Below are 13982 nucleotides of genomic sequence, written 5' to 3' on the forward strand. Positions count from 1 at the left end.
ACTGGGTATGAGTGCCTTATGACATTGACATAGCTCAGGAAACTATAATTTTACCTGTTCTTTAATTTGGAAATTGACACCTGTTACATATGAGTGTAAAGTAGAAACTGAGGTGTCTGGGTTTTAAACTGTAATACTGTCAATATATGTTCACACTAATATTATTACTACTAGTAGTAGAGATAAGTGACACAAGCAAGTATGGGGGACTTGTAAAGTTTTAAGACAAATTATTTCACCATTATGACTCTTCCAGTAGCATATCTTAATATTATTATCATATTTATAATATATATTCACATTGTTTCTTGCATTTAAAGTAATTGTTGGAACTTAATTAACATACTTTGATATTAAGAATATTTTTTCATGGTCTTTATAACAATGTGTATTCAATGTTCAATTTACAGTTCTTGAACTGGCTTGCTTATCTTTCCTATGACAGTGAGTTACATCATAACCTGACTTTCATGTCAGTGTATAATGTATTGTACTGTCATTTGTAGATATGTACAGTAGTGTATGTATAAAATGAAGTAAGTTCTAATGAGCTTTTATAATTGTTTCAATAGGTAAATTGTCAAAAATATTAGAAAGATCTTGTAAGTTTGCAAGAATATTTGATGAAATATTGTAGCATTATGGAAGAAAGGAGAGGTATTAGTCTATCACTGGGTAAAAGGGGGTCAGAGGATACATCATCACATTAATAGACTTGCATTTAAAATTTTATTAAACTAATATTTTATAAATAAGTCAATACATTTGCCATCAAATTGTAGTTTATAGTTCCAGTTTTAGTATTTTACAATATTTAATTTCTTAATTTAAAAGTTAAATATTAAAAAAGATAGCTAATTATCAGTTTCTGTTTCATGTGGTTTGTTGTCACCTGCTTATCTTCAAATTAGATTTTATGATGTCTATAGTTTCTTGCAAGCTAGAAATCAAATTAATGATATTGAAAAGCTAAAAGATAAATAAAAACCTCCTACGTTCCTATTTGCTAAGATATCATCATATTTCATGAAACCACCAAAGTGGCTCTGCCCACCTTTTACATTTTAGTTATGTAAGCCTACTTTGCTCAGTTGCATGTTTATATTATAACCAACCAAAAACCCTTATTCTGTTTTATGTGTTTTCTCCGAGTGTTTATAAGGTGTTTAGGGAAAAGAATCATCTTTTCAGTTTCCAATTCAAAGAGTAGAGAGAGGTAAGAGGAAGTGGCAATTGGAAATATTATTTAAACCTAAATACAGCTTAGTTAAGAAGCCTGATAAATTACATTGGAATTCTGTGATATTGATACAGTTATTTGTTTTGTTAATTAAAAATGCACATATAAAACCTACAAAAATTATTTTGTTTAACTCTTTCAGCATGGGCCCAGTTCCTGGGACTGACCTTGTAACCATTTTGTGCTTGTTATAATTTTTATGCTATAACTTAAAATTAGTAAGCATATGTTAACGAAATTTGACAGATTATTAGTAAACATTACAATGCTTTCATACACAAAATATCAATTTTTTTTATTAAGTCTTAAGGTTTGTAAAGCAATGTTTTTCTCATACCTATTTTTTTTCTTTTCGTATTTTGCCTGTCCAACATGCAAAGTAATTTTCATTTTAAGATTAAAAATACTTTTGTGCATCAGAAAATTTTCAAATTTCACATGCAAAATCTTTATAATGTCCAGATAGCTATCAAATGTTTTTTAAGAAAAAAAACTATCTTTTATATGTTATTTTCAGTAACAAATCTCTGTACGGATTTGGTTGATTTGACCAATCTCATAATTACGTTAAAACAATTAGGAAATAAATATAAATTATGCCTTATTCATTCTAGAATGACTACAAATTATAACACAAAAACATAAATGTTTAGACTAAATAGTTTACATTTCATAACATTATACATTTATATATCCATTATTTTTATTATATTAACTTTTCAGCCATGCCAGGCTAACAATACAGAAGTTACAAGGACGCAGCATGCGTGCTCTCATGTTACCATATCCAATAATACAACTTACCTTTAGTCTTTACAAAGTGACCTGTCTTGGCTGTGTTTTAGTAAACTAGTATTTTGTAAAATACAGTCACATTTGAATTATTACACATTATATATGTATGTAGATTATTGCTATTTAGAAATAAGTTCTTAAACTTATTTTTTCTTAAAACAGAACAGTAAATATAGAAGTAAAGCAAACAATTAACTCTTATAGTTATGACCTTTGTACTTACTCGGTTGCTGCTTGACATAGGTTGCTAAGCCTTTTAAAATTTTGCACATGGAGTATATGAAACAAAATAATTTTTTGAGGTTTTATATATATATATATATATATATTTTTTTTGAATTCCCAAAAAATCATAAATTACTATATCGATACCATAGAATTCCAATATGATTTATCAAGCTTAACAACTAAGCTGGATTTCAATCTAGAAAAATACGAAATTTTGAGAAACTAGAAACACAACCTATCTCCTTGAAATCTTGGTTCGAAAGAAAGAGATGGTGCCCAAAGATGTTAAAATGGCTGAGAGAGCCACTAGGGGGACATTCTGAGCTTCCAAATGGTTTTTCATGTCATACGCAGAAGTAAGTGCATATAAGGGAGCATTTCCAAAAATTGAAAGAGGTGGGTGGGGTGCCACTGTGTTTGATTTATTACTTGGCCAATATCTTAGTAAATTGAAAGGACAAGAGGCTCTTATTTTATATTCTAGCTTGTAAGTATTGGTAATTTGAGTTCCTAATTCATACAAAACTACAGACTTAGTATTTTGATATCACAAACACTTAATTTGAACCAGTGCTGCATTCAACACAAAAATTGATGTTTAACTCTGTTTTCTTAATATTTACTTTTAAATTAAGAAATTGAGTAAGGTATAATACTAAAATTTGATTTGAAGTCTACAGTTTGATACCAAACTTATTGACATAAATTCATGAAATAGTAGTTTAATAAAATTGTGAATGCAAGTCAATAAACAAGATGACATGGCCTTTCAACCGTGACTTGTCTGGAAAGGGTTAACATCCTCCATGTGATAAATTCAAGGATCCTTAGCAAAGTATAACACTCGAGTATGAGCTTTGTAACTATCATAAATGAAAGAGATCATTGTTTTTATGTTTCTTTAATTAATGTTCTATGTTATAAAAATATGTAACTGAGATTTAAGAAGTTATTTAGAAATAGTAATAATATATATATATATGTACACATGTCACCAAAATGTGATTGTATTTTACTAAACTACTGGTCCACTGCTGCAAAGCTTAGACATATGCCACTTATGCTGTTTCATATGTAATGTGCTGCACATGTGCCACATGATTGCAACTTCTGTGTCACTATTGTTTGTTAGACATGGCTCAAAGGTCAAAAGGTCAATCAATAAATATAAATAAATATATAATGTTATGAGATTTAAGCTATTTAGAATAAATATTTGTGGTTTCCGGTTACAAGTTGCTGTCACTGTAGGATGAAAAAAACATAATTGAGATTTGTTTGCTAATATTTTTTATGCCAGTTACACGGTCAGGCAAGTTTATCAACACTGAATAGAGATAAGGTAAATAAATAAAATAATATTGGGAGGTTATACAGATTGTGCAAAGGAAATTTAACAATTTTGACAAAATGAAGAAAAGTATTTTTAATCTTAAACTGAAAAATTACTTTGCATCTTAGATAGTCAACATTTCAAAAGAAAAACTTCATGAGCAAGACTTTAATTAAAAAATCTTAATGCTTAATTATAATATCTGGTATTTTGTGTATGAAAGCCTTGTAACAATTACTGATAAGTATGAAATTTCATAAAGATACGTATACAATATCAAAGGTTATATATAGTATAACTGGTCTCATGGTTACTTTGGTGGTTATGGACTGAGTGCTATCTAAGAACACAAGACATCACTGTACCTTTTCACCCATAAGTCTTTTTTTTTACTATGAGTATGATCTTCGTACTACATTTTGTTGTATATTATGGTAATTTTACATAATTTAAGGATAACAAAGGATGTTGGCCCATCCAAGCTGTCCCATCCAATAAGCTAAAATAAAACATTCAAACCAGCTCTTATCATCTAAATATGTATCAAGTTTTCCCTTAAATTAACTGCAACTAACACATCTGAAGACAACTCATTTCAAAGGCAAAACACCCTGTTAGAAAAATAAAGCTATCTTAACTGAAAATGAATCCTACAAGTGACTTACAAATTTAGTCCCCTATCTGTTATTAAATTGGTAGGTAAAATGTGTTAAACAATTACTTCATATACTAATAATGTTTCAGTGGTTTTAACTGTACTTTCTCTGATATGGAATATCTTTACCCATTTGGTGAAATAACAAATACACAGATAGATTGGTATCCTTCTGCAGTGTGTGATAATGGACCAACATAATCAAGGCCATAAAGTTGTCATGAATATTTTTGAAACAGTAGGCATCATAAAACTACTGACAAGCTACTGAAGTGTCTTAGAAGTGTGAGATACAGGACAACAATGAACATATTGTTTTATGTCTGTCAGGCTGTTTCAGGGTGGCCACCTGATGAATAATCACAGTAATTATTTATTACTGTTGATCTTAAAAGTGATATGTAATTTAAATGTATTTGAGAGTAGTAAGATCTATTTGTTTCCCAGACTGATAACATACAGAAGACCCTCTTGTGTTTTGTGTGTTAATGAAGATTTGTTACCTTGCAGGATGAACCAGTTGTAGAATTGGAACATAAGTCATATCTTGCAAAAAAAAAAATAATGGTTAGACTGGGATAAAGCTAGAATCATTAACTCAGACAATTTTTGGAAAACAAGAAAAATCCAGATGTCTTTTCAGATTAAACAGAGACTTGTCCTTGAAAATCAGTAATTTAATTTTTTCAATTTCTTCATATCTATAACCTCTGAACTCATTTGAACTGTTATTCTTACTTGTCCAAAGGTGAAAATCAAATATGAACAGAGTGTGTGGTTCCCCTACAAGGTAAAATTTGTTTGACGACAATAGCTTGTCATTGTCAGTCAGATAGTTACCTTGTTCTCTTCTTTGTCTGAGCATAGTCATTTCCACTGCTCTAATTCACCATTTTCAGTTTCAATAACAAATTTTCTCAGCATTTGCCTTGAACTCTTGTTTTACATACTTTTCTTCAGTTATTTCATCCCAGCATATTTGTTAACAACACCAATGTGCTTTAATTCTTGATCCAATAAAACAGTAACTTGATAAAGTTCTCTCCTGCAGTTTGGTGAATAATAATAATAATACAGCTTGAACATGCCTTTCAAGACATTCTGAAATTCATCTAATGGTATTCTCGCTTGAGTTTTGGGTCTCATTACAACTTTTGTATGTGATCCTGTGTGATAACTTCTTAAACAGTCAAATTCATCTAGATACTCCCAAACAATGCACTCATAATGGAAAACATCCAATTTTACTTTGAAGCAACAATTCATATTTCTTTTCCTTCCAGTTTAACATTTGTTTACCATGTTTAATTGAGCACATATTTTTACATTGAATTGTTATATTTCTTGTGTAAAGATACACTCATCCTATAGGAGAACCAACCAGGAATTTTAACTCATCCACTATTAAAAATCACTCGGGAAAACAAACAGAAGAGTGGAATTGTTTAGGCCTAATATAAATTTATCAATTAAATTTTCCTGTTGTAGCTTATACCAGGTTATTGAGAAATACAACTCACTTCCCCAAAGAAGGGATTGCTATTACTTTGCTCCCTTACAATAATGTTTTTGTACTTGTGTCAAGCCTGTAAATGAAACTACTGTATTTACATCTATAAAGGTGTACTGTACAAGTCTATGATACAACCTTCATTAGAATACAGTCCTTCATCAACAGGAGAGCAACACATCTTTCATGTAGAGTACTCCCCTTGAGCATGTTATATATTACAAAAGCTCACTGATTTCTTCAGCACTGCTTTGTTTAGATATATTCTTTTTTCTTTGCAAGCTATGGAAATTTTAGTATATTATTTTAAAATTTTAATGAAAACTTGAAGTATTATCTTTCTTATGTATGTGCTTAGTCAGATTGCCAGCAGCATTGTTGAGTATTGTATACCTTCAGGTGCTGTGGTGGGAGCTTTGTTTCAAGATTTTCTGGATGTGTGGTAATCTTACCCATCGATCCAGAAGTCTGCAGGTCCTTGGGTCACAATTGGTCATTCAGTTCACATCTTCCTCACTATTATCCCCTCAACCTGTAGGGTTTCCATCTCCTACAGTTAATAAGGAATAGGAACTTAGTTTTAGGGTTATCTGAGTCTGGTTGGTATGGGGTAGTGAGAAAGTTAGGTTAGTTCCTGTTAGTTGTTGGGCCTATGAAGACTGGAGATTGGTGTCAAGTCTCAGTCTTCCTTGTCTGTATTAATGTCTAGATTCTCCAAGGTTCACAAGTCAATCATTCCTCAATATGTGTTGTTTTTTACTGGGATTGTAAATGTCCAACTTGGTTGTAGTTGGGTCCTATATGTACTTTGCCTTAGCAGTAGAGTCCAACTACTATAGGCATTTGTGGTGCACAAGGGTCAGGTACTACAGTTCCAGGTTTTTCATTTGGCCTCACATAGGATTAACATGTATTGTTTGAGTTTTCTTGTCCCATTCATTCCATTGCACTTTGCACAAACCATTCCATGGACAATTGGTTACTGCTGGAAACATCTCGTCAATTGTTAGACCATCACATCCAGTTTATGCTTTCAGGCTTCTCTTGCAGGACTGCAACATCTATTCTTGTTCTAATTCAATATATCATCAGTCTTGGTATTTTTCATCTCATCTTTCAGTCAGGCTCAGCTGTCTCCCATTCTGCTCATACTATAGAATAGGAAGCCACACTTTTGCCTCTTCTTCTCCCACTGCACAGAAGGTTCTTTCTCTTCTGGGAATGTGGGAATCACTTGAATCCTTCGTGCCTTTGGGATGAGAATACAAGTAATTCTTTAAGTGACCAGGGATCATACACATCTATTTCCTGGTTTCCCTCATCAGATTCATCACATTTCTATGTCCTTAGCAGCCAGGTCGAATTGCTCGCTGGAGGTCACTGTGCAGACTGGTATGTGGACATTCTCCAATACATTTATCTCACGTTATTTGTTTGATCTGGCAGTCTCTTAATCTGAGGGTTTTTGCTTACCCCCTGTAGCTATCTTAACCATTTCTGCTAGATTATCCAGAGGGGTGAGCATTTTTATTTCCACCTTTCAGGGTCACTTCTGGGTAGGACTGGCATTAGCCTACCTGGGGACCTACTTGTAATACTGGTTCAGATTTGATACTTAGCTATCCAGTTGGGGTGTGCATGGCTCTTCTACTTGATCAATATTGGTTTAGTATGTTGTTTATGAAAGAAGGTTCACTATCTCCTTGTAATTACAAATGTAGAGTGGTCCCATCCTGGGTCCTTGGTTGAGCACAGTTGTTCCATGTCCTCCCCATAATTCTGGGGGCAAGTGGAAGGCTCCTTGCCCACTTGGTTGGGGATTGAGGATGAATGTTCATAATTCCAGACCAGATGAGTTCTGTTCTTTTGGGTGAGTAAGGCTTGCATGAACCTGTCATTCTGAGCCTGGGTGTTGTCTTTCGGGCTTCTTCAAGTGGAGGAGAAGGTTTATCCACTTTGGTGTTGCATATATTTTTGCCGTGATTCTGGTGGTTTGGACACATCACTATGTGGATACAGGTTGGGATCCAATCAAAAGGCCCCCCAGTGGCACAGCGGTATGTCTGCGATTATTTACAACGCTAGAAACCGGGTTTCGATACCCGTGGTGGGCAGAGCACAGATAGCCCATTGTGTAGCTTTGTGCTTAATTCCAAACAAACCAATCAAAAGTATATCTATATATAATGTTGTGGTCCAATTGACTTAGCCACCAACATGGGGTATAGGGACCAAGACCTCTTAATTCCAACTCCAAGTAGTTGAACCTCAGCTGTCTGGTTGGGGCTGGCCTATAGTGATGATCATTCATGTACAATTCCATCTTTGATACTAAGTTCAAGGTGAAGAGCATACTTGTTATGAATGTAGTGTGGTTCTCCCACTTGGGTACCACTTTTATCTTGGTACACCCATGATCTGTGTAGACACTTTCTGTATGGGTAATGCCTTCACTGGCCTCTTCACCTTCTCAATGTGGGATTCTAGCTATAAGTGGGAGTTGAGGTATGTATATTCTGGAAGTTAACATTTTCCTAAATTGACAGTGTATTTCCAATAATACTTACCTCCTTTCACACACTCTTGCCATTCTTCCTCACAAAAGAGCTGGTGTTACAGACTGGGATAGTATCAGTTTAAAAAAAGTGATAAAGTTATCTGAATGAGGTGTTTATATACAGTACCAGGACAGAGTGTGCAAGACATTAAAACATTAATATTCGTGGTTTCTCCTTCATTTACCTTATTGCATGCAAGTTCTGTTATCAATGTTTACAAAACTTGTATAGGTCCAGACTCTTTCAAATGAGTTGCCACACCTTATTTCATTGTATATAAGAATTAAGACATTTAGTAATTTTATCACTAAGTAAATTACCTAGTTGGTTCATTGTAGACCCAGTACTTCTGTTTATGTACCTTATGCTGAAATTGTCTTGTATATGGACATCTTTAAACAACTCTTCCCATAATCTTCCTCTACTTCTGATTCTTCTATTCCTAACCAATATAACATTCACCTGTTTTCATTGATAACTCTGCTATGTGACATTTGTTCTTTTAATTGTTGTTTTCTGAAGTGAACTACACTTCGTGTTTTTCCCATCCCCCTTTTCTCACCCGATGTTGCATTATTACAGGTTCTTTCAGTTTACACATCTTTCTTGAACTTAAGATTCGTTGTCTATGGCCTGTGTTTGGAATTCTATCCTTCTAGTGCTCCCATCCCATGAATTTCTTCTTCCAATTTATTGGTTTTCTTCTTCTTGCACATTTAGTCTCTATTACTTCTAATTTCCTCTTCATGTTTTCCTTACCTTTGCTAGAGTAAGGTCATGTTAACCTATCCTTCAGACTGTAGTGTTTCCTTCATTAACTTTTTCTCAGTTCACTTTCTTTGATTCTTGAACTTGCTTTTTCAGGATACCTTATCTTCTGGAGGTCTCGGGGAACTCCATTTGATACCCTTCATTTATGCAGGCCTTTTGTGGGGTTTTTCATCCTTAGGCCTCTTCACATGGTGTCCTCCCAACTAAGCTGCTCAACCTTCTTCTTTCTGACTCTTTTCTGTCTTTTTTTTTATCCTGTTAGTTGGATTAAAGGATTAACACTGTTTGCCTCTGTTCAGTGCTTGCTGTTGGGTGTGATTCCTGTCCTCACACCTGGAGAGTCCCTAGTACAATCTATCAATGAGGGAACTTTATGCTGATGATAGTAAGTTCCTGTTTGTTGAATATTTAGTTGAATTTAACATAATCAATTTACAAATCATTATAAGGAAATGTATTTTTTTTCTTTCTTTCTTTCTTGCTCTTCATGTAGTTTCTTCTGTTTGTGTTTTTTTATAGTTCATGATATTATGTTTATTAATTGTAAAAACTAATGAAAAATGGAGTAGTTAGTGAGGTACAGCTGTATCAAGTGTACTCTTCTAACAGATTGTTTGTAAAGTTGATGATCACTGGTATTTGTTTCTTTTAAATGTAATAAATCACATTAATTTGAAACCAACAGAAGTTTGATGCATGTTAAACACTAAACTGTTCTGATATGCATGTTTATTTTTCTCATCAAAACAATTAACAAAGTTTATATTATTGTTTACTTACCTTATCTGTCGCATGATGTTAAACACAAAATAGTTGATACATATAATGTTTGTATTTACCATTAAAATACTTAGTTTATATTATTGTTTACTTACATTATCTGTCACATAATGTTAAACACAAAATAGTTGATACATATAATGTTTGTGTGTATCAATAAAATACTTAACAAAGTTTATATTATTGTTTACCCTCATTATCTGTCATAATGTTAAACACAAAATATTTGATACATATAATGTTTGTATTTACCATTAAAATACTTAGTTTATATTATTGTATACTTACATTATTTTCTCAAAACAGTTAGTATATACAATGCTTCTATTCATCAGTGAAACTTTATAAAGTATAAAGGTTTAGAGTTTAGTATTTCGGTAGTTCCCGTAATATCCTACTTTGTGTAATTTTATAAATGAGGTATACACACACACACACACACGCACGCACACACATATAGTGGAGTAAAACCTACTTACACTCATGTTTAAATTATATGAAACTTTTGGTAAAGATTTTCTTGTTTTGTTACTAGACATTTTGCTTTATAAACAGTTAATGTTAGATAAAGAGAACTTGTAATAGTTCAAGTGTAAAGATGTTAAGAAGCTTATGAATTTTTATAAAAGTTTTCAAGGTAATGTGAATTTTGAAGTGAGTATTTGATGAAACTTTGTAATCTAATTCTTAACCTGTTTTTCCGTAATCTAAGTGCAGGTTTTGATGAGAATATAAAGACATAACCATGGAAGTATTAAAGATAAAGGCTGAACCATTTTGTGATGAGAAGCAGGAGGCTTTGTTAAATATCAAATTGATGAAAAATGAAGATAAAACTTTTACATTACCAAGTAGTAAGTGTATATCTCTAGAATTTAAATGTTTTTTGTTCTTTCTAAATACAAACTGTGTGAATGTGACCTGTTTAACAGTTTGCCAGAATTTCCCATCATTCATTGGAAATTTCTTATTGTAAACAGTGATTTGATATCATGTGGCAGGTATGTATACCAGTAAAATTAAGTTGGATTCTTTTGCTTATTTTGGATTTCAATAAATAATTATCTGAAACCTAAAATGACTACATTCTATACCAACACCTGTGGTGAGGTTAAATCTGAGACCTTTGAAATGACAATGAAGTGGTCAACTATCCTTTGATTGGTAGTTTAGGCAGAGTAATCATATTGATTTGACTGTAAAATGGGTGACAACTGCTTATTAGAGAAGCATTAGTAGAAGTATATTGGTGACTATTTAATCTACTTATGCAACTCAAGTGTAGAGGACAACATTTCAAAAGTCTTTGCTGTTTGTCTTCATGTCAATTTGTTCCAATCCAAAAACTTTAATTTTTTTTAAGTAGCAGTCTGATATATGCTTTATTAATGGTGATTATAGTTTTACTTTTGCAGCCTTAATTAGTTCCACCTAAGTGAAATAAATGTGCAATTCTGTTACTCGTTATGTGTGATGTTATTAAAATGTTATTACATTTTAGGGTTTGGCTGAGTGTTAATCTAAGAAATTTGACTGATTTAGAGAAATGTATAGCATGTTAACTTGAGGTACAGAGCTTTTTCATCCTTTTTTTTATTTTTCTAAGAAAGGCTATAGATTGGGTCTGTGATGTATTGGGTGATGTTAACCATAACTGTTGCAGTATGTGGATTGTTAGAAGAACTCTAGATAGCACTATCACTGGTATATTGAGATGCTAGTGTATGGTTTAAGGAGGTGAAAGGGATATGATTGAGATGAAAAACCTATAGAGTGTTAGGCTGTGTCACAAGCCACTCTAATGTGCCAAGCATCTTTTTCAGTTTATCATTATTAATTGCACAATTTAGGGCTTTCTCACTAAACAATTTTATGCGGCTGTAATGTCTGAGTAAGATTTTTCAAAGCTTACAATTCAACAAATTTGAAAGGAAACATTTCTTCAATGACGAAAACAACTAGAGTACATTTATTTTATGTTGTCTAACCTTCCCGACACTAGCAGCTGTGAAGGCTTCAAGAGTGATTGTTCTGTTTCTTTTTCCCCAGTTTTTCTCATACTGGAAGTATGAACCCATGTCTCTGCTGCTTCATGTGACCTTTTGTAATGGTCTAAAATGAACATGCCACCACTACAAGCGGGTTCAACAAGAACAAAAAAGGTATTCACAATAACAACATTTAGAAATATATTCAACACTTACCAAAAGACAGTTAATAAACAAGTGCCTGGCCAGAACTTTATACAATTTGTCATTAATATTAGTAAATCAATAATAATGGAATCAGGACAAAGAACCAGAAAGAAAAAACCTAATTCCAAAAAAAAGATACAGCTAATACAATATTCCAACAATACCTTTCAATATTAATAACAAAATGGATTAACATACAGCAATAACTATATTCTTGAGTAACTATCTCATGACTTTCTCTCTCTTACTGAATTTTTGACAGGGTATTTATTTACAGAGTAGGTCATGAGAGTACAACCTCATGTGATCAAAACTTTACATACTCTTCTGCTACATTAATAGTATCTGTACATCACTGGAAGGGAAGCTAGTGTCAGTTTTATCATACACAAATATTTACTCAAAATACAAATGATTAGGTAGAAGGTGATTTAGCATTTTAATGCAACTAAAATTTATAGATAAACTAAAAGATAGGAGGAAATAATAAATGAATGATAAACACAACCATAATCATAGAATTTGCACATGTTTGTTTGCTTGTTTTGTTTACATCTGTTCCTCTCTTGATGCAAGATTCAAAATCCTTGAATTTATGGAAATGTTTGTAACTGATGTGTTTTTAGATTAAAAAGTGATTTCTTATTGGCACTGTAACTATTCTTTTTGGGCAAATATAATTTACAAAACACTTTGGGATTGGGATCCATTTGCATTTTCATTTCCAACAAATTCAAAATATATAGTCTTTTATATAAGGTTATGGATGGCTGCATCCACAATTGGACTGACTGTTGAAACATTCTTTAACAGAAACATCATAATTTTTACTGGTTTAGATTTTATTACCTCAGCTAATGTACATGGCGATACATCTTCATGCTAAATGGTGCTTTGATCGAATGATGAATGGAAATAGGGAGAAATGACGTATGGTTGCCGTAGAGAACAATTCAATCATTATGCAACAATTTCACAACAACAACTACAAGACGTGATACATGTAAATATATTTATGTACAAGATATTATACAAAATGATATAATATTATTATTATTATTATGTATTATGATAAATATATAATATATAATAATAATAAATTTGCTCCTTCATAGATGTTTTTTTTGATTTTGTTCTTATCTCCAGTGTGTTTGTTGCTGTTTACACAAGAATATAACAGTGTTTCTTGTTTTAATAATATTTATAATTATTCTCTACACTTTACTGGTAATTGATACTTTACTGGTGGATGTTAGTGTATCTATAAAACTTGTAGAAGTTATACATTGTATGATATTTGATTATGATTTAGTGAAGCATGATTTATATTCAGGCTTGTTACAGACAAATCTGTATTATTTATAATTCTACCAACAGGAGAAGGAGGTTCCTTACAAGAAAGATCTTTACATACCATTTTGAAGTCTGGTCTAGTAAAAGAGGAACAAGAAGAGCAGTATGGAGCAACAGAGAAAACTGAGGTAGTTTGTAAACTAAAGAATTTACAATTTTGTTATTGAAGTGATCATATAGATGTAATAATATTTTTTGGGGTTTATTTGTACTCATAGTCTTAAAAAAATTCACTAAAACTTGAGTAAATTGTTTTCTAAAGCTGTCACAGTGTTATTATATCATTAATGTTAGCTATCCACATGTGCTACACTGTTCTTGTTGTTACTTAATGTGGGATTAAATGTGTCTACACATGTTACACTGTTCATATTCTAGTATAAATGCTAGCTTTGTCATTACACTTACTATTTTACGGTTAATGTTAACAGTTCACAGATGTTACACTCTACTTATTGTGTTATTAATGTTTGCAATGCACAAATTTTATAGTATTATTGTAGAGTAAATATTAAATGTGTAGCATGTTTCACTTTTTGTATTATATCATTAATGTGGACAGTC

The 13982-nt window shown here is 32.2% G+C and overlaps 1 protein-coding gene across 6 annotated transcripts in view; it reads left to right on the forward strand.

Annotated features, from left to right (window-relative positions):
- LOC106462438 overlaps nt 1-13982 on the forward strand; it is a 39706-nt gene that overhangs the window by 6753 nt on the left and 18971 nt on the right. For 3 of the 6 annotated variants that reach the window (XM_022389705.1, XM_022389709.1, XM_022389710.1), the window contains exons 2-3: nt 10583-10724; nt 13443-13546. In XM_022389705.1, the coding sequence (XP_022245413.1) occupies nt 10616-10724; nt 13443-13546 (213 nt within the window). In that variant the 5' untranslated portion in view covers nt 10583-10615. Of the gene's footprint in view, nt 1-9183; nt 9476-10582; nt 10725-13442; nt 13547-13982 lie in introns of all 6 variants that reach the window. The other 3 variants (XM_022389706.1, XM_022389708.1, XM_022389707.1) reach the window with 2 other exon arrangements.

This window comes from Limulus polyphemus, unplaced genomic scaffold, assembly GCF_000517525.1.
Source record: "Limulus polyphemus unplaced genomic scaffold, Limulus_polyphemus-2.1.2 Scaffold1166, whole genome shotgun sequence".
Taxonomy (NCBI): domain Eukaryota; kingdom Metazoa; phylum Arthropoda; class Merostomata; order Xiphosura; family Limulidae; genus Limulus; species Limulus polyphemus.